The sequence below is a fragment of the Mastomys coucha genome, unplaced genomic scaffold (genome assembly GCF_008632895.1).
Source record: "Mastomys coucha isolate ucsf_1 unplaced genomic scaffold, UCSF_Mcou_1 pScaffold23, whole genome shotgun sequence".
Lineage (NCBI taxonomy): Eukaryota > Metazoa > Chordata > Mammalia > Rodentia > Muridae > Mastomys > Mastomys coucha.
Window position 1 is genome coordinate 100,987,715 of NW_022196906.1, and position 20,655 is coordinate 101,008,369.

General features: G+C 51.0%; 2 protein-coding genes and 1 non-coding gene across 5 annotated transcripts in view; 1 reads left to right on the forward strand and 2 right to left on the reverse strand.

Annotated features, from left to right (window-relative positions):
• The window catches only part of Mapkapk3 (MAPK activated protein kinase 3), a 35,600-nt gene extending 32,468 nt beyond the window's left edge, over positions 1–3,132 (reverse strand). The window contains exons 1-2 of one of the 2 annotated variants that reach the window (XM_031344698.1): positions 2,998–3,132; positions 2,474–2,750 (exon numbers count right to left, since the gene is read on the reverse strand). In XM_031344698.1, the coding sequence (XP_031200558.1) occupies positions 2,474–2,698 (225 nt within the window). In that variant the 5' untranslated portion in view covers positions 2,699–2,750; positions 2,998–3,132. Of the gene's footprint in view, positions 1–2,473; positions 2,751–2,879 lie in introns of both variants that reach the window. The other variant, XM_031344697.1, reaches the window with a different exon arrangement.
• Positions 3,133–9,280: 6,148 nt separating this feature from the next.
• On the forward strand, positions 9,281–15,002 carry Cish (cytokine inducible SH2 containing protein). 2 transcript variants are annotated; one of them, XM_031345097.1, is made up of 3 exons: positions 9,310–9,689; positions 12,992–13,212; positions 13,437–15,002. In XM_031345097.1, exons 1-3 carry the CDS (start codon positions 9,670–9,672, stop codon positions 13,967–13,969), a joined length of 774 nt encoding a protein of 257 aa, XP_031200957.1. In that variant the 5' UTR covers positions 9,310–9,669; the 3' UTR covers positions 13,970–15,002. The 2 variants fall into 2 exon arrangements, with proteins under 2 accessions (XP_031200958.1, XP_031200957.1); XM_031345098.1 differs by lacking the exon at positions 12,992–13,212 and having other exon boundaries at positions 9,281–9,689.
• Positions 15,003–15,950: 948 nt separating this feature from the next.
• LOC116074006 lies at positions 15,951–16,057 on the reverse strand. The gene has a single exon (XR_004111998.1). It is a non-coding gene; the product is annotated as a U6 spliceosomal RNA (small nuclear RNA).
• Positions 16,058–20,655: the final 4,598 nt, after the last annotated feature.

Genomic DNA, 20,655 nt, shown 5'->3' on the forward strand with positions numbered 1-20,655 from the left:
CAGGAGGAGTATGAAGCCTGCATGCCCCCATACTCTCCCTGAGACACCCCACCTTCCAGCTCTAATGGTAGAGCAAAAGAGAAAGCTCCGGTGGCCACAGAAGTAGGCCTGGGGAGAGAGGTCTTGCTGTGAATGAGACCCAACCGGAATGAGCAGTGGTCAGAGGCTGAGCGAGAGGGGAAGGGGACAGGCAGGCCTGCTCCTTTAGGGCCCCACTGAATGGCAGTAGCTACAGGGACAATGACCACAGTCTTCCTGTTTCACGGATGTTGCTGCATTTAGGCTTCCTGCTGGGTACTATCTAACCTCTTGGGCAACAAAGCCCCATAAGATGGGCATGAAAAAGCAATGGCCTGGATGAGGTCAGGCTACAAGATCAAGCAGAGCCAGCCTAATTACCAGAGCTTCGGATCTAGGAAGGCAGAGCCTGTGACCTCCAAGGCTGAGCTAGAGCAGCTGAGGCGAGGGTTAGGACCCGCTCAGGGGCTGGCTGAGCTCCCTGGGCCCTGGGCCGTCACTGTGTTGAGGCCTCCCGTCCATCCCTGCTCTCCTGGGCAGAGGACAGGAAGTGTTCAATGAGAAGGAGCCAGTTCCTTCCCCAAAGCCAAGCCAAGGAAAGAATACATACACAGCCAGAGGTTGAGTTGGCCCCTTCTGGAGGATAGGAGCCAATATCTGAAAGAATTAGAGTGAGAGCCATATCTAATCTCTGTCTCCCTTGAGGGTCAATTTAGGGCCAGATCCTAGAGCCTTCAAGCCTTGCTGATCCATACTCTTAAGAGGTACAGGGGTGAAACTACTTCAGAACTGCCATTGTTCCCAGACCGGGACAAGGAGAAGGTGGGGCCTTAAAGTAGGAAGAGCCACAGTGGGAGCTGCTGCAGCCACAAGCTTCTCCAGTCATTAGTCAGCCAGTTTATCTACGGGGGAGGTGAAGGCCCAGCCCCGCTCAAAGCTGGGATGGCCGGGGCTACAGACTACTGGCTCTCACCTGTCCCGACCTTGCTCACAATATCTGAACCCCAGAGGGTGAGGGTCAAAGCCTCAAACCAGCCACTTGCCCTCTCCCAGGCTGCCTCTTAGTTCAAGCAGAAGGATGACTGGTGCTAAGGGAGAAGATAACGCTCATTTGTCATCTGCTCATACCTATCTGCCACTAGAAAAGCCACCTTCTCACTGAAGGACTCAGAAAGACCCCTGCCTGGAACCCCAAAGCTCTATTCTACTGTTTGGTTAATGAGTAAAGAACCTAGGGCCCAGCCCTCAGGTCAGTCCTTACCCTGCCCTTGACCCACCTTCGTGATCCCCTCTAGGGTCCGGTTTGGGAGACTACCTGCTCTGCTTTCAGCCTGAAACACCAGAGAAAGACAAAGAACAGGGCTCAGGTCCTCAGTCAAATTCTTAGGGATCCTGTGCCTGAAGAAAAGTGCTGAGGCCTCTCTAGGCCTAATTCCAGGCCTGTATCAAGTCCTCGGCGTGTTTTATCTCATTTTGAGTTCACATCAACTCCCGTTCTCTCCCTGAACAAAGTCGGGTATCACCCAAGGTCACAGAGCTGGCACGAACACGAGGTAGAGATTACAGACACAGCTATAGGACTCTACACCCTGGCTCCTGCGAAACAGGACTTCACTAGCTTCCAGGAGTCACTCACTCTCCACCACCATGTCCCATGCAGGTGCCAATGGCACTACCTCCAGCTGAGTTTGGTTCCCAGTGACAAAAGCTCAAGGGATTCTGGAGTACTGGGATAAGGGTGGGGTGAGGACACGGGTAGGAGTAGGGGTTCTTGGGCTGGAACCAGATTCAGCTAGTGAGGTCAACTACTCCAAGCCACTCCCCCATACCACCTACATCCATGTGCCAGGCCTCTAGGGAACCTTGAGTATGATGTGCTACGTGGTTCCCCATAGTCTGTCCAGGGTGGGTCAGCCTAGGATCGAAGCTTGCCCTTTCCTACAAGGGGCCACCAACTCATCAAGGGCACACTAAGAGGTTTCATAGTCCCACCTCAACGGGCCGGGGCCATGAGGAGGAAGCAACCCCACTCTGAGCCTTTGGAAGCTCAGCCCTCAAGTAGAGGGAAACTTAGACCCATCCCCATAGCAGGAGCTATTTGCAGGGGATAGCTAAGAGTAAGCATCCTTTGGGCCTAAATACAAAACCCAAGCCAGAACCAGAGCGCACAGCCACTCCCTCTTGCCTTCCGGGTACAACAGCTCTACTCACACCGACTCCTCCCCTTGTTCTTTGGGACACACCCTGAGCTTAGGTAGGTCAGCCCGTGTTAGCCGGTTTCCGCATGCGTGAGGCTGAGAGGACTAGGAGTCTGACGCTAGAGGAAGAGTATAAAAATAAAACATGATGCTGAGTGTAGATGCTTAATAGAGACCCCGACATAGATACATCTGCTGTTGTTTCTGCTGTTGGACCCTCCAGGTCACCCCAGCCCTCAGAGAGACGGGTTACTAACCTTCAAGGCACACTTCTGCCCAGAGCGCCGATGGTAGCACTCCAGCACCTTGCCGTTCACACCCAGACCCAGCACTTGCTTGGACAACTGGTAGTCATCAGTCACCGCGTACTTCTTGGGTTCCCGTCGCACACCTGGGGCCGGAGCACCGGCCAAGGCGGGCCCACCGAGCGCACCTGGCGGGGGCATAAGACTCCCCTTCTCCCCTGCTGTCTCGCCATCCATGGCCCCCGCGGGGCGCTCGGAGGTAGCCCCAGCCTGGCGCGTCCAGAGGCACCTGAAGGAAAGGGAAAGAGTCACTCCCCACCGGGACTTTTTAGGACACACCCTAGCTTTGGTTTCTCCAGAACTAGATCGACTGGGCTGCTGGCCCAAGACAAGCTGGAAACTGCCTGAGAGTACCTACGTGCAGCAGGGGGAGGTGATCCCTCAGCCCAGGCACGTGTCGAGTTAGGAAGGAGTCCGGCGCTGTGGAGCAGCCAGGTCTTGAGAGCCCGACATACAGGGGCCCAGGAAAGGCGTACCAGGCGAAGGCGCACTTGGGTAGCAAAGCCCTAGACGGGAGGGGCAGCGATCCCAGGAGTCCGCTGCCAAGGGGAGCCCTGGACCCAGAGTTTCGCCGCCCTCGTCCCACGTGACCCCCACCCCCTTATCTGCGCGTCATCGGGACTTGGGGCCCCGCTAGGTCAACCTTAAAGAGCCAGGCTAGTCCCGGCTGGGCAGGCCAGGGCACAGCCCCTGGCAGGCTCCGCCCCTGAGTCGGGACAAAATGGGGCGTGGCCTCAAATTGGCTGTAACTTTCGCAGCGTCCTGGGACACCGGTAGGAACTCCTTCAACTGTTGTACCAGCCTCCTCCGGTTTTTATCCGTGATCAAGAAAAGTTACAAGGCAAGACGTTTTGTTTCTCTGGAGGGCTCTTGAGTGAAGTGTTCTTTTTGCTTGCCGCCAGGGAGCGTTTTAGACTTCCAACTTAATAGGTAGCTAAGTGCTTCAGAATTCAACCTCTGAATTTTTTGTCCGCCTGCCCTGGGAATTGGCACGTTGTTGTTTAATTCGCCAGTCTTCCTTTCCTGGTGGTTTAGGGCATCTGTCTAACACTGGCCAGCTTTCCTTTCTATACACTTTCTAACCAACCTTTTGACTTTGCAATTCACTTGTCACTACGAATATGTTGGGCCACATTCATGTTCTCCTGAAACGCTTATGCCCGCAGCCCTAAAGTTGAACACACCTGGGACACTCTTGAATCAGAAATCTTGATGTCCCACTTTGTCAGCTGTATCAGCTTTTCGCCTTATAATGATTTGAGCTTTAGGTTCTAGTTCAAGTCTCTGGCCATGGTGATGAACACCTGAAATTGCAGCACGAGGAAGACAGGCAGGAGGATTGTGAGGCTAACCTAGGCTACATCTTGAACCTATGTTTAAAAAAATGAAATTAGCCGAGCATAGTGGTGCATGCCTTTAATCCCAGCGCTCTGAAAGCAGAGGAAGGCAGATTTCAGTGACTTCGAGGCTAGCCTGATCTACAAAGAGTTCCAGGACAGCCAGAACTGCTACATAGGGAAACCCTGTCTTGAAAAATCAATCAATCAATCAATCAATATTAACTTAACATTAAAATCCCTTTCTTCCATCCCAGAGAAAGACTCTCTGTTAGCTTTAAATTTTCCCCTTCTGTGCTTAGACCTCCATTTCTTAGCCCATCTTATCCTATCATAGATATTTTGAGCTAGCTTTCCCACAAGTCTCAGATTTTTCAGAGCCAGCGGCTCCACAGACAAACCCTCTGAGCCGGTCTCTGCTGTCATCTATCGACCATATTCAGAACTGCAGCCACCAGGACCTCTGCCCCACCTTCCACCACAACACACTCAAAGATGCCCGGACTGTGCTCTACAACTGTCAGAGGCCAGCAGGAACTTGGAATGGCAACTATTCCTGGGTCTCCTTCAAAATTGGTAAGGATCTGTCTTCTCCAGGCAACCTTCAAGCTAGCAACAATCAGTGAAGCAGAGATCCCCAGATAAGAGCCTCAGCTGGTCACTAGGAAGTACTTCCTACGACCAGGAAATGCTCTACCTGAACATCTCACAGAGACAGAGGAAGGAAGATATGACCATCCCTTTAGACATACACTGAAAACACAAGTAAAACAAGCCCCAAGCCAGGCAGTAGTGGCACATGCCTTTAGTCCCAGCACTTGGGAGGCAGGGGCAGGCAGATAGTGGTCATAGTTCCTCCTAATAATCAGACCCGAGATCTAATAGATTGAAGGAAGGCATGCAATCTGGAAGTGTTGCTTCCAGTGGGCTGGGGCAGGTACTCAACCAGCTTAAAGCTGGTGAGCCCAAGGCTAGCGAGGTCTCATTCTCTATGAGCATGGTTCCACAAGGAACGGAAAGTTAGGTAATTGAGAGTAGAGGCTGGGTCTGGATCGAGTGTGCCCTGATACATACATACATACATACATACATACATACATACACACATACATACATACGTGGTTCAGCTGTTAAGAGCACATAGTGTTTTTTCCAAAGGACCCAAGTTCCATTCCCACTCCCCACATCAGGTGGGTTACAACCACCTGTAGTGTCAGCTCTAAAGGAGCCTACACACCTCTGGCCTCCTTGAGCATCCACACTTGTGTACAGACACCCCTACTCAAACACATATGCATAATTAAAGATCAAATAAAATAACATTTAAAACAGACTTAGATTTTAATTACCCTAAAATTTTTATAATTGTGTTTCTAGGTTTTATTGTTTAATTAATTAATCGATTTACAGCTTTTAAGGAACTTTATTTTCCTGAAACCCTCTTTGCCCAGGTGTTCTGCAGAGCAGCTCAGAACCACTCAATGTTGTCTTTACCCCACTCAGTGGCCTTTGCTGTGGGAGCTGCTGACCAATCCTCAGTGGCTGGCTGCCCGTTCCAGTCTTGTCTAGGGAACTGCTGGACGGGTGGTACCTGTGCACCCTCAGACCAGTGGGCTGCCTCAGGCTGAGCAGCAGTGAACTCAGGCACCGGTGCGGTGCACTCACCCTGGGATTCGTCCTTGGTCACAGCCTTCTCAGCAACAGCCTGTTCCTCCTTCTCAACCCCTTCTAGGTCTCTGTAGAAGTGGAGATTGGGTGTAACTTCCCCTGGGTGCTCACAAGACATAGTGGCATGCAGCCAAGCAGTGGTGGCGCAAGCCTTTAATCCCAGCACTTGGAAGGTAGAGGCAGGTGGATTTCTGAGATCGAGGCCAGCCTGGTCTACAGAGTGAGTTCCAGGACAGCCAGGGCTACACTGAGAAACCCTGTCTCAAAAAAACAAAAAAACAAAAAAACAAAAAAACAAAAAAACAAAGAAAGAAACAAACAAAGAAACAAAGGAAGAAAGAAAGAAAAGACTCCACAAAGTCACTCTCTAACCTCTATTTATACTATGGCATGCGTGTGTGTGTGTGTGTGTGTGTGTGTGTGTGTGTGTGTACAATAAAATTGTAAATCTTTGATTATACAAACACACATAGTTCCCATACCAATCATAAACAGAGCTTTTTCCAGCTGTTCATTTGATCCAGGAAAATCAGAATATGTAGTAGCTTAAGCTGTAGCAACTACCTGGAATCATGTCCCCTTCACACTGTTGTAAAGATTCAGAACACAGAATGCTGGGTTTGGGCAGGTTGGGTTCATGACAACAGACTCTGGCACTTGGCCCTTCATAACAGTAACAGTAACAGCTGGGTGTTCAAGGGACTGAAGCCTTTGAAGTAGCTTACGATGACCAAATAGAGCAACCAGTAAAGTGCTAGTCTAGGGGAATCCCTGCTCCCCACAACTGCCTTTTCATGAAAGAGGAACTTGCTCATAGTGAAAGAATAGAAACCATACACTGAGGCGATATTGCTGTGGATTCTTGTGGCCAGTCTTGTGATTTGTTCTGGGAAGGGAAGGGCAGGAGTGTCCCGCAGCAACAGGAGTTCATGCAGTGCCTGAGATGGGATGCACTAGGGAGAACTCTCTGGATAGTTGGCTAGTAAGGTCTTAGGAAGGACTGCCACTGGGTGGCAGTGTGAGTCCAGCAGTCAGGGAGGGTTCCATTCAAGGGGTGTAGTCAGGAACTAGAACTGGTAATTAGGAAATGGTCAAAGGCATCCACAAAATTTGAATGAAGCAAGCTGACAGGCAATTTGGGCAGAACAGGACACATCACCATTCCAGGCACGTAGGTGGGATGCCTAACACTGTTAAATTCACAAAAGACTACTGGAGAACCACCCCCCCACCCCCGCATACACACACACACACACACACACACACACACACACACACACACACTGGTTTATACACAGCGTCCTAATCCCTGACCTCTGTAGGAGATGCTTTCAAGGGGATACCCAGGTGTTCTGATACAGACTAGAGTGAGACAGACAAGGATGCCGAAGAGTTTGCAGGAAGTATGTGGAATGACGGAGGGCCTTGGCTACAACCCTCTACATGCTAGCTGTAAGATCCACGGCACACTGTAAGCTGTGTCTTAATTGTCTCATATTCAAGACAGCATTATCTGTGGTAGCTGTGACTGCAAAGTGACACTAGGATTTGCTGAGTGTCTAGCACATGGTAAGTGTCCAGTAGGCACAGTGAAAGGGACATAGTTTGGAGGTAGAGTACTTGAAATGTAGCATCATAAAGATCCAAGTTCAAAAAGCACAGCTCTGTGGTCCAGTGAAAGAGATAAACAGATCAAGGTGTTTGCCACTAAGCCTGACAACCTGACTTTGGGACCTGGGGCCCACAGAGTGGACTGGGAGAAGTGATTCCCTCAATTCCCTCAGGTTATCCTCTGATTCCATGTGAGTACTGTGACTACAAACACATGAAAGTGCACACACACTCACATACCACACACACACACACACACACACACACCACACACAATTTAAAAAAGGAAATCACATTGGGCAATGGTGGCACACATCTTTAATCCCAGCACTCGGAGGCAGAGTCAGGCAGATCTCTGTGAGTTCGAGGCCAGCCTGATCTACAGAGTGAGTTCCAGGACAGCCAAGGCTACACAGAGAAACCCTGTCTGGGGGTGGGGGTGGGGGAGAGTAAGTAAATAAAAAGAAAAAAGAAAATCACAGCTCTGTTGCATGACACCTGTGAAATCCTCCATATCTTCATACCAAAGTGGCAACAGACAGTTTCTATTGAAGAGTTAACATTCATTCAGATATCCCATGATCCCTGGGTACTCCTACTCCATCCTACCTATATTCTAAGAAACTGGCTTCTTGCTGTACTCTGGGAGCCCTGATTGGGTTACACTAAGCTTAATTTCCCCTCCAAGACTTCTACGGAGAACTGGGTCCCTTGGAGTAATCTCTTATCTTCCCAACGTACTCCTTCCCTTTCACAGGGTTTTATCTTCAGCTCTCTATCTTGGGTGGGGCACCCAGAGCCTAGCCTGTGCTGGGGAAAGCCCAGACACTATACCCAGATTCTAGACATTGCCAGAAGCCTGTCATCTCTGCCAAAAATCTTATAGCCACCCTTCCTGAGGAGCGTGGGTGGCGTGACGTGTGTGGAAGGCGTGGGTGGACTGGCTCTCCAGATCTTATCTCCCCATATCCTGAACCGTGGATTTGGAGGGAGTTCACATAGACCCTACAGCTATGGTAAACCGGATATGGTGACTTGGCCTGTAACTTCACATTGTAAACTTGTACTCAGAGAAGTCTGGGGCCAGCCTGGTCTACATATTGAGCTCCAAGGTAGTCTGAATTCCTTTTTTAAAGACTTATTTATTTATTTTATGTATATGCGTACACTGTGTCGTTACAGATGGTTGTGAGCCACCATGTGGGTGCTGGGAATTGAACTCAGGACCTCTGGAATAGCAGTCAGTGCTCTTAACTGCTGAGCCATCTCTCCAGCCCGGTAGTCTGAATTCTATTTAAAAGCCTGGTCTACATACTGAGCTTCAAGGTAGTCTGAATTCTATTTAAAAACAAAAACACCAAAAAAAAAAAAAAAAAAAAAAAAAAAAAAAAAAAAAAGACAAACAAAAACAAAAAAACCTCCCTGGTGAGTTATGGAGAATAAAACAGCAAGTTTACTGTTGTACAAGAAGCAATATCCTGTCCCTTACCTCTATGATCCTATTGTTTGATCTTCTTTTGTTTGAACTCAGATTTCTCACAGCATCTGGTTGGACCTCACCAAGCCATAGACTTGTCTGGGAGGTGACAGTCTCTGTTTACCGACTCAAGAGGGTAATTTCCCCAACTTGCGGTCCACTTAGAGATTAGGCAAAAATGGGATGAGATCATTTGATTGCAAAAGATTAGATGTAACCTGAACTCTTTTAGCTGTGGTGACCACAGTGGACCTCCTTAGTTCATCAGTCCCTTAGCTCATCAGTCCTCTTAAGCGCTCCATGACTCTCTCTAAGTCTTTCTACAGATCTCACAGCATACTACCCACCTTCACACACAGTGTCCTGCAGTAAGCGAGACCCAATACAACGTCCGATCAGCTAGGAGCGGCTACCTAAGAGAACCGGCCCGATCCTGCCCCCGCGCTGTAGTTCTAAGGGGAGATAAGCGCACCCATCCCCAAAGAAGCAGAAGGAAGACAATCTGGTCTCAAGTTGCAGGACTCGCGTCCACATTCCTTCTTAACTTGTCCCCAACCTAGTCTTTTCCCTATTAGTCTCTAGGTCCCGCCCCACTCGGTCACGTCAGTCCAGGGTCCATGCACTTCAGTTGGTCCGTTCAGCTGCTCGTCTCACGTCCATCGATGCGATTGGTCAACTCTAGGGGCTCCCGCCCAGTTTTCCTGGAAAGTTCTTGGAAATCTGTCAAAGGTGTTTCCTTTCTTGGTCCAAAGCACCAGACGCCTGCACCCCTGTTCCCCTCCGGGCCGCAGCAAAGCCCGCGGTTCTAGGAAGATGCGGCTTCCGGGAAGGGCTGGGACGCAGCGGACAAAAGATTAGGAGGTGCCTGGCCCCGCCCCACCCGCCCAGCCCGTCCCCCCCTTGTCCTTCCAAGCTGATCGCACCACAGCCTTTCAGTCCCTGATCGCCGCCGGTGCGCCCGAGGACCCTGACCTTCGCACCCCTGGCACCCACTGGTTCCTTTCTCCTTCCATCCCGCCGAACTCCGACTCTCGAGCTGCCGTTGTCTCTGGGACATGGTCCTCTGCGTACAGGGGTAAGCTGAGTTCTTTCCTTACCCAGGCTCCATGTGGGAAGTACAGAAGATCAGAGGCCCCGAGTTAGCTGCGGGATTTGGGAGGGCTTGACCGGCTGGAGGTGATGGAGTGCTAAAGGACTTAGAGTGGTGCGCTTAGGATACCCCCCCACACACACATTTAGTATAGATAGGAAAACGGAGCCAGCGAACGGTGGGAGGAGCCCCCATTCCTGAGATCTCACTAGCGCCAACTGTGAGAGGTTCTCCAGGATGGGGCTCACAAGTCTAGACTCTGTTTGAGCCCATAGTTTACCTAGCCTTCCGGCTCTATTGGTGACCTTGAGCCAGCCCTTAGACCCCTCTGTGTTCAGAAGTTCATTCCTCCGTCCCAGGACAGCGATTCGGTTCTTGGGAAGCCAGCCTGAGGTCATTGACTCCCCCCAGCATGGCACCTAATCGACAGCACCCCTTAGGAGCACTCCACACCTTCTCTTAGCTCAGATTGACGTCTTGGTGTGATAAAGACTTCAGCCTGCCTTCTCCAAGGTTTCCTGGAGACATGGAATATGGAACCATGGTGAAAGTTGGGCTCTGATAAAACAAAGTGTTGGCTTCAGCTGAGTGGACTTGGCACACCTGTTTACCCTCGCTTTCAGCGTCCCCTTCAAACACTGGTCAGTCAGGAATTCAGGAAAACCCAAGAGAGGAGGTGTGTGTGTGTGTGTGTGTGTGTGTGTGTGTGTGTGTGTGTGTGTGTGTGTATTACAAATCCGGGGAGATCTGTGATCCAATAGCAATTGTTATAACCGACATGGGGATGGTGCCAAGTGAGGAAGAGTGGAAGGTGGGACCAGGCTGAAGTGCCCTTGCTCTAAGCAGCTGTGAGTCCCAGGAAGAGGAGGTGTGTGGAGCTGTCGGAAAGACTATTCCCTAGTACTTCCTACCACGTTCCTTTATTCTCTGAATTTTCGGACTCTTCAGCAGACCCACACACTGTACCTTCCTTCTTGGGTGCCCTCACTTCTCTATTCTGGGTCCCCCAGAGCCTCTTTGACTTTGCCTTAACTGAAGGCCCTTGGGAACCTCAGGACCAGTGTTGGGGGATTAGGGAAGCAAGTTCTTTAACAGACACATGCATCCCATCCTCCCTGGGCTTGGCTCATCTCATTGGCATGTGTCCTTAGGCGGAACTTCATGGCTAGACTCCAAGACATGCACACACAGGTTCTTGGAACACACCAGTCCTCACCCCCCACCGTGATGACACAGTGGTAGACACACCCCTCCCTAGATATTTAGTCCCTCCCAGCAACCTTTGGGGATTAGCATAGTCATTCTATACCTAGATACCATACTAGCCCCAGAGATGCCTACTATGTGGGATCTATGGAAGGAACCTAACTAATTTGTCTGGTCATACCTACCACAGAGGCTGTGGAATGCCTGGCTAGCCTGGATCAAGCAAGCTATGGGCCCTAGCAAGCAGGCTACCTCAGAATTCTGCCTGTAGCTCACTCAGTGGGATTCCAGAGCACTCCTGGCTGGGTCAAGAGCAGGTGTGGAAAAACCCTTGGCTAGCTATAGGTGGCAGAGCCTGTCACCCCTTTCCTGAGTGGTCACAGGACTATGACCTTCTAAACACTACTTACACTGTCAGGCCTGGCTTCTGTCCTTGCTGACTGCTAGCAGCTCCTAACCACGAGCTGTTTATAGGCAATACCTGATACAGTGTTGCCTTCCCCAGCAAGTGTGGGCTGAACGGAGGGTTTCATTATTTTGAGGTCTTAAGATCCAACAGGGGACTAAATATAAAACTGAGGCCTGGGGACATATTTTATTAGAAATTAGAACCAACTATTTTTTTCCCAGAAGCAGGGCCCCCTGGATCGCCAGCTGGGTGGGCTTCACTAGGAAGATTTACCCTAACCCCAGCCCTCTAATATTGCCAAAGCCCTCAGAACACATAGGCCATCATCTGGAAGGAGGAGAAATGACAACCCAGGGAGGAGCAAACTGGACATAAAAATCATACAACAGCAGGGCTGACTCCATAGGGTGGAGTCTGGAATGTGGTTGAGTACCCTGCCCTTTGGTGGGAACTCTTTTTTTTGTTTTGGTTTTGGTTTTTCGAGGCAGGGTTTTTTGAGACAGGGCTTCTCTGTGTAGCCCTGGCTGTCCTGGAACTCACTCTGTAGACCAAGCTGGCCTCGAACTCAGAAATCCACCTGTCTCTGCCTTCCAAGTGCTGGGATTAAAGGCATGTGCCACCACTGCTGGGCGGGAGCTCATATTTATGAGAGATGAAATTCATCAGTGCCTTTAGAGGACACTGCCTTCCCTCAACTGGGAGGAGCAGAGCCCAGGATGGGAATCTGGCTGGTTTTAAGTCTTGAAGTCCTAGCTAGTGTGCGCTGTGGTCCCTCCACCCCCAACAGATATCCCTATTGATAGGGAGCTACCCTGTAACTTTAGGCTGTCTACAGTAATCTTGAGGTCTCCCTGAGAACCCCACCCTAGTTCATTCTGTGACTCCACCAGGTATATAGTGGCATTTAACAGGCTACCTCAGCCGGGAGACAGCTTTTAGATTGACAGGTTCCCCATTGCTGTGTTTGGAGTGTTGGAAGTGCTCATGGGGAATGGTCTGTGATTTTGGTGATACAAGCTGCAGGTTAATATGTATATAGATATATAGAGAGTAGTATATAAGTATAAGAGAGTAGAAAAGAATGTTTTAACCGGGCGGTGGTGACGCATGCCTTTAATCTCAGCACTTGGGAGGCAGAGGCAGGCAGATTTCTGAGTTCGAGACCAGCCTGAGCTACAGAGTGAGTTCCAGGACAGCCAGGGCTACACAGAAAAACACTGTCTCGAAAAAACAAACAAACAAATGAAAAAGAAACAAAAAGAATGTTTTAGAACAGAATAGGTTCTGTGAAAGTGGGGTGTATATAGCTCAGTGGTAAGAACACTGGCTTAGTATGCGCAAGTCTCTGAGTTCAAGTCCTAGCACTACAAAAAATAAGAAAGATCTATATCTAGAAACTGGGTGTGGTGGCATTTGGGAGACGGAGGCAGGTGGATCTCTGTGACTATGAGGCCAGCCCGGTCTATATAACAAGTTCCAGGCCAGCCAGGGCTACATAGTGAGGCCCTGGTTTTTTTGTTTGTTTGGTTGGTTGTTTTTTTGTTTGTTTTTTGTTTTTGTTTTTGTTTAAAAAACAACAACAACAAAACTGTATATTTGGAGAAAGCAGTCACAGGACTTTTCTAAAAGTGGAGAAAATGTGAGACCTCTATTGCCTATCTGCCCACTCTAGATCTTGTCCTTTGCTGGCTGTGGAGCAAATTGGGCGGCGGCCTCTGTGGGTCCAGTCCCTGGAGCTGCCTGGGCCAGCCATGCAGCCCTTACCCACTGGGGCATTCCCAGAGGAGGTGGCAGAGGAGACCCCTGTCCAGTCAGAGAATGAACCGAAGGTGCTAGACCCTGAGGGGGATCTGCTGTGCATAGCCAAGACGTTCTCCTACCTTCGGGAATCTGGTGAGTCTCGGGGGAGACACAGGCTTCGTCCTGGGAAGTCTGTGGCAGAGCTTGGCGCTTTGGATTTGGAATCTGATTTGGGAAGCTGGTCTTGTTCCTAAGACTGATGGTTTAGATGCACACATCTCCAGAGAAATGTAACCGGACACTTCATCCTGACCTACCCCGGGTTGGTGCCCTTAGGTAACTTCCACTCTGACTGGTCCTCTTCTCTACTTGCCTAGGGTGGTACTGGGGTTCCATTACAGCCAGCGAGGCCCGGCAGCACCTACAGAAGATGCCGGAGGGCACATTCCTAGTTCGAGACAGCACCCACCCCAGCTACCTGTTCACGCTGTCAGTCAAAACCACCCGTGGCCCCACCAACGTACGCATCGAGTATGCTGATTCTAGCTTCCGACTGGACTCCAACTGCTTGTCAAGACCCCGAATCCTGGCCTTCCCAGATGTGGTCAGCCTTGTGCAGCACTATGTGGCCTCCTGTGCGGCTGACACCCGCAGTGACAGCCCAGATCCTGCTCCCACCCCAGCCCCGCCTATGCCTAAGCAAGATGCACCTGGTGACTCGGTGCTGCCTCTTCCCGTGGCTACTGCCGTGCACCTGAAACTGGTGCAGCCCTTTGTGCGCAGGAGCAGTGCCCGCAGCTTACAACATCTCTGTCGGCTAGTCATCAACCGTCTGGTGGCCGACGTGGACTGCCTCCCACTGCCCCGCCGCATGGCCGACTACCTCCGACAGTACCCCTTCCAACTCTGACTGGGCCAGGCACCCTGCTCTGCCTCACACAGTTACATCCTGGAGGGGACACAGGCCCCAGCTGGACTTGGGGTTCTGCTGTTCCTTCTTCACTCATCCTGGTGCCTGCCTGCATGTGATAGCTGGACCAGAGAGTGCCAGCAAGAACAAGGCAGGTGGAAGAAGGGTTGTCACACAACTCTTGGGGTCAGTGCCTCCAGGTCTCGTATGGCTCTTTGTGGTAAGCCATGTATCAGAGCAGAGCGAGACAGGCAGGACCTTGTCTCTCTCCAGAGGCTGGACTTAGACCTCCATTCACTTGCCTGCCCTAGCTACTTGAACTGTGTCTATTCTCCCAGCCCTGGTTTCTCACTCTGCTGAGTAGGGCAGGCCCCCTACCGATCTCTAGAGTAGCAAGCCTGTTTCTGGGAGAATATCAGCTCGAGGTTGATCATGCCAGGGCCCCCCTGTGAGGAAGCAAGCTGGGCTAGGGGACTACACAGTTATACAGTATTTATTTATTTATTGTCCTTGCAGGGTTTGGGGGTTGGGTGATGGCGTAAGCCATCCCCACCTCTCTGCCCTATGCCCTGGGTGGTCCAAAGACCCCCAGTTCTGGTTCTTCCCTGTGGAGACCCCCATCCCAAAACATTGTTGGACCCAAAGAAGTCCTGAATGTCCTGGGCCTGTCCACCTGCATATGGATGTGCCACTCTTTTCTCCCAAGCCTCTTTTGGGAGGTGACCAGACAGACAGGAGCCAGAAACACAAGGGCTCCCACTCATCTCTTTGCAGGGCAGCACCATGGCTTCATAGAGCTGGCTTCTCTATGGTGCGGCCCCTGCTGAGGGGCATGTGCGGGGTCAGGAAGAGGATGCTAGTCCAAGGGCCGCAGCTGCAGCTCTTTTGGGTCCTCTTCCTGCCCAGGAAATACATACATACATACCTAAGGAGACTTTATAAAACAAGTATTATAACACAAGAACCAGTTTGGGAGTTTTTCTCCCACTGATTTTTCTGTAATGATAATAAAATTATGCCTTCCACTTATGAAGCCTTTAGCGGGGCGTCTGGAATTGTGAGTGGTTCGTCCCTTTTGATTCTAGTGTCATGATTCACGTCACATCTGGAAAATCCAAAGCTCAGAGCTTTGATGGCTCTGTAGGCTCTGCCAGGGGACTGCCGGGCGCCTTTGCCCTTGTTCCCCTTGGGAGATGAGAGACAAGGGGTGAACGTCCGTTGGCATGCCTTCTGGGGTGCTATCCACTGCACTGCTGGATATGTGGGGAGCAGGCAAGTAGAGGAGCTCCAAGCCCAAGAAGAGGGGTCTGTTCAAAGTGCAAATGGGCACAGAGGGCAGTCACTTGACAAGAGGAGCCACAGAACTTGGGTGGGCCTTGCGAAAGTACAGTGGATAAAAGTATACTGAAGTTCGGTGAGGATCCCGGACATGGGCCTGACAGGCTCCTTCCTGGGCAGTGAGTAGATCAGTTGAGTCAGGGATAGTGACCCATGAGCTGGTAGGGTCAGAGCCTGCCAGTGTCAGAATTCTAGCTCAAGCTGTTTGGAGTCAGAAGACCCTCTCCTCTTAGTCGAGATCTTGAACGTCAGAAATACAATGAAAACGAAAACCCTGCCCAGGGTTGATGGTCCGACTCGGGAATATGTAGGCTGCAGGGATCTCACTGAAGTATGAGGGTCTCACAACAAAGCTCCGCCAAACTGTGCTCCTAGCCCTCTACACCTTGTTTTAGAAACAATTCAGGATGTGTTCCTAGTCCTCAGACCATTAGAAGTTACAAGAGGCCAATAATAGTGGCCTGAGAGCCAGAAGTTGTAAGGAATGGCATCTTGATAAGGAAGAAACTAAAAGAACTGAACAAGCAGAGTCAGGGAGGGCCTGGACTGGGGACAAGGACAGTCGTGACAAGGAGTAGCAATGACACTGTGGGGACTAGAGAGATGGCTCAGCTAAGAGTGCTTGCTATTCTTTTTTTTTTTTTTTAATATGGAACGCTTCACGAATTTGCGTGTCATCCTTGCGCAGGGGCCATGCTAATCTTCTCTGTATGGTTCCAATTTTAGTATATGTGCTGCCGAAGCGAGCACGAGTGCTTGCTATTCTTGCTGGGTGGTGGTAGCAGTGCACACCTTTAATCCTAGCGCCTGGGAGGCAGAGGCAGGTGGATTTCTGAGTTTGAGGCCCAGCCTGGTCTACAGAGTGAGTTCCAGGACAGCCAGAGCTACACAGAGAAACCCTGTCTCGGGAAAAAAAAAAAAAAAAAAAGAATGCTTGCTATTCTTTCAGAGAATCGGTGTTCCCAATTCCAGAGAAACTAAGGGGTCTTCCAGGTCTCTGTGCACCTACAACACACACAAACATACGCACAAAAAGTAATACTACTTGTTTTTTGTTTTTTGGTAAGGAATGGCATTGGGTTAGAGTGAAGAGGTAGATAAAGGAAGGATGGTACTTTTAAAAGCCATGCGGAGCCGGATGGTGGTGGCACATTCCTTTAATCCCAGCACTTGGGAGGCAGAGGCAGGCGGATTTCTGAGTTCGAGGCCAGCCTGGTCTACAGAGTGAGTTCCAGGACAGCCAGGGCTATACAGAGAAACCCTGTCTCAAAACAAACAAACAAACAAACAAAAAAGCCATGAGGAGTGTTCAAGCCTGTCTCAGCCTGACACTGTCCCCACTGCTTGTGGCAGCTGGTAAAAACTTTGCTGGCTGTGGAGCCCAACATTGTACATTGCCCAAGTGTCATCTTCACCTTGGTGGGGTCTTCCTTCACCTTTGATCTCAGCCTTTGTATGGTTCCTAAAAATGTGTGTGACGTAATCCCTATTGTCCCCCACCGCCCCCCCCAGCTCTTGAGTCATTTAGTGGGAAAGTAGTGGGCACATAGGGGGCAGAGGCTGGCTCTCTGCACCTGCTGCCATGACTCAGCCACTGAAACCAAAGAAAGTCCAGAAAGCCCCATTCTTCACACAAGGCACTCAGTGAGGGCTCTGCTCCCTGCCACTGGGGCCCAGATACTACCCTATGTTCAAATACCAGGAGCGGAGGGGCTAGCTCAGGGCGTCCAGAGAGCTGAGTGCAAGTGCAGCACTCACCCTCCCTGCCCCTCTGCCTCAGACTGCCCCATGAGACGGGGATAGGCAACCGGGTGGCTGCCTGGACAACCTCATGTCTGATGGCTGAGAGCTTTGGAGCCACAGGCATGGCCACGGGCCATCCCTGACTCACCTCAAACCAGAGTCTAGCTCTTTCCTGAGAAAGGGCTGCCAGCTACTGACATTTCAGTCTTTATATGAGAGGAATCAAAATGCCTGCCTGAGATAGAGAGACCAGCAAACATATCCTTGGACCCAAGATTCAAGCCTAATGGAAGAGGAAAATCAGCTGCCACGTGTAATCACCCTTGCAAGGTCCTGGGCTACACAAAGGACATCCATGTGCTGGCACTAGCTAGGGAGGAAGGGGGAGCCATGAAGTGGGCATGCTGGACCCTGTACAAAATCCAAACAGTAATTAATCATAACCTTTTACCGACTGAGTCCCTTCTTCACACGTGTGCTCTTTGGCTACGAACTCAGCAGGACTCCATCAAGGCCCTGGGGACACGGGAAAGAACAAGATAAACACGGCCTCTATCCTCATGGGACTGTGACTACTGCAAGAAGTGAACAAGTGAACCAATGGGTACATCTTGAGTGGTCGAAGAAAGCAAAGGCAGGGACAGAGAGTAGTAGGTTTAGGTGTGGGGTCACCCTGCAGCAAAGAGGGTCTAGGAAAGTGTTGAGTGGGGTGGCAATGAACCTGGCATTCAGAACAAAGAGCGGGGGTTGGTTGTGTAGAGGCTGTGGGGAAGCGGGGACCACTGGGATAATGGCTCTGTGAGGTCTTCAAAGCCTGTGGCCTATGAGAAGGTTCACAGGAATGGAAGTGAGTGGAGGCAAGGGTGACAACTTTGGGTGTGGCTCACTCCCAATAATTCTCGCTCCAGCCCAGCATACTAATAGAGGTTGTCCCCATTTTCAGCTGGAAGGGTAGGACTTAGCACAGAGGTTCTCAACCTGTGGACTGTGACCCCCTTCAGGAGTTGAACGACCCTGTCACAAAGGCCACCTAAAACCATCGGAACACACAGATATTTACATTCCAACTCATAACTAGCAAAATTTCAGCTATGAAGTAACACCAAGTCATTTTATGGCTGAGGGGGGTCATCACAACATGGGAGGAACTGGATTAAAGGGTCACAGCATTAAGGAAATTGAGAACCGCTGGCTTAGTGAGAAGCAAAGACTTGCTCAGGGTCATAAGCCTTGTCTCTAGACTTTATTGGAATAACCACTACTCTACCCGGTCTCTGAAGACTCACCTGCCAAAGCCTTAGTCTGCCAAGAGTCAGAGGCGAGAGTGAAGGGTATAGAGGTGCTCAGCAGGGCTCTCCAAAGGGCACGCTGGCCTTGGAAGAGTCTGCCCAGGCACCGGAAGGTGAGTCTGAAGAGTGGCCCTACATGGTGTCCCTCTCAGGACTCCCAAGGGCCCCTGGGATGGTTTGGGGGTAGATGCCACTAAGCTGTCTCTTTGTCAGCATGTCAAACTGGCCAGAGTCTTGCTAGGATGTGTCATTCAAGATCACTGAGCTAAAAAAAACATTACCTTGGTCCCAAGGGCCCTAGAACCTAAGTCTAGCATTTAACTTGCTGTCTGAGCAGATCCAGCTAGAGCCAGGCTAATGCATCCAAATGAAGCTAAAGCCACGAGCGGCTGTCTTCACTCTCAGATGGAGACCCTCCTATCCTACGTGTCTGGGGTGAAGTGAAGGGCCAGGGGTCTGGTTCCCAAAAGCAAGTCCAGCGGGCAGAAAGATCTGGGGCGTCCCCCCCACCCCCACCTCACTGAGGCTGTCTGCATTTAGAAAGAAAAGCCTGGGCAGGCCAGAACAGCCCTTTTCGCACCAGCTTGTTAGACCAGTTTTAATCTAACGCAGACTTACACTTGGCCTCCCCAGCTCTCCTTTGGCTCAGTGAGGCACCATAGCCAGCCAACGAGGGGGCACCCCAGTGGTCACTGTAGGGCAGCAGGGTAAGGATCCGTGTCGGGGACACAAGCTAGAGGCAGTCCCTGGAGGGTTAGTTCTGGCCAGACTGCAGACTAGAGAGTGAATAGAGATTGCCTGGGCCTGGGTTTGGGGAAAAGCCAAGTCCCCGGAAGCCAGTACTCATCTATGAGTGGGAGATGCAGCAGGCTGAAGGCAGAAGGAAGCCAGAGCCGTCTGCTTAGTGGAAAGACAGTGGTCTCCAAACCCAAGAATAGTTGAGGCAACCGGAGCCCAGGGTGCAGCAGGTAGGCTCTGAAGGCTGGGGAAATTTGGGACTACTACAGCTCCTCCAGGCAGCCCTCCAGGACTGCTCCACCACAGAGGCACTTACTGTCCCCAAAGATATTCTGATGGTGTGGTCGGAGGGGGCATGGCATCTAGCAAATGCTTTCCAGGGGCAGAACTCTGCCCTGGGGATTTCCCCAGCCCTAGGACCAATAAACCAGACTTTTCCTGTCACCAGACATAGGCTCCCTTTCCACCAGAGATACAGATTTTAGTTCCTGTGTTAGGCAAGGCTATGTTCCAAGTGCTCTTTAGCTCTCAGTCTCGTCCTGAGAAGCATTTTACTCTACCCATTAATCCCATCAGTGTGCGTGTGTGTGTGTGTGTGTGTGTGAGTGTGTATATGTGTGTGTGCACGCGCTCGCGCACGTGTGTGTGTGAGAGAGTGTGTATGAGTGTGCGTGTGTGTGTATGTGTGTGTGAGTGTGCGTGTGTGTGTGAGTGTGTGTGTGTGAGTGTGTATATGTGTGTGTGCACGCGCTCGCGCACGTGTGTGTGTGAGAGAGTGTGTATGAGTGTGCGTGTGTGTATGTGTATGTGAGTGTGCATGTGTGAGAGAGTATGAGTGTGCGTGTGTGTGTGAGTGTGTATATGTGAGTGTGCATGTGAGTGTTGTGTGTGTGCGCACACACGTGTGTGTAAGTGTGTGTGTATGTGAATGTGTGTGCGCGCTCGCGCACGTGTGTGAGAGTGTGTATGAGTGCATGTGTGTGTGACTGTGTGTATGTGAGTGTGCGTGTGTGTATGTGAGTGTGCTGTGAGTGTGCGTGCGCGTGTGTGTGTGTGTGTATGTGTGTGTGTGTGTGCACGCGCGTGCTAGCGTGCTTGAGTGCATGTGGTGCTGACCTTTTCCCCTTGGCCAACATTCCTTTGCTTTCTTCGGCTTCTCCAAGAGACAGTTTGCGGGGAGGGGCCCGAGAGGAGCCAGGTTCTCGGGAAACTTTTCCTCAAAGCTCAGAGACAGGAAGGCCTCTCCAGATGGAGATGGGTTCCCAAGGTCATCTGAAATGGTGGAGGGGCCACAGGGAAAGACCTCCTGGAAGGGTGTACTGTTAACCCGGGCACTTGGGTGCCTGTGCCCCTGGGATCCTGCCATCATCAGCCTGGCATGGACCGGGTAGGCTCAGCTTTGACAGACAGAGTCAGCCGGGTGACACTGAGTTGGCTGTTCTTATCTTCCGGAGACACACGTTCTCGACAACATTCTCTGGGTTCACTGTCTGTGGGATCCACGTGCCGTGTGTCCTACCCGAGAGGTGCCCAGCTAGGTCTGCAAGCCCTGTGCCTTTTCACCTGGAGTCCGCCAGT

Excerpts from the sequence above, each read along its gene's own strand:
- Cish (XM_031345097.1), top strand. The coding sequence starts at position 9,670 with ATGGTCCTCTGCGTACAGGG. Across the intron at positions 9,690-12,991 it reads ATGGTCCTCTGCGTACAGGG|ATCTTGTCCTTTGCTGGCTG; the intron begins GTAAGCTGAGTT and ends TGCCCACTCTAG. Across the intron at positions 13,213-13,436 it reads CTCCTACCTTCGGGAATCTG|GGTGGTACTGGGGTTCCATT; the intron begins GTGAGTCTCGGG and ends CTACTTGCCTAG.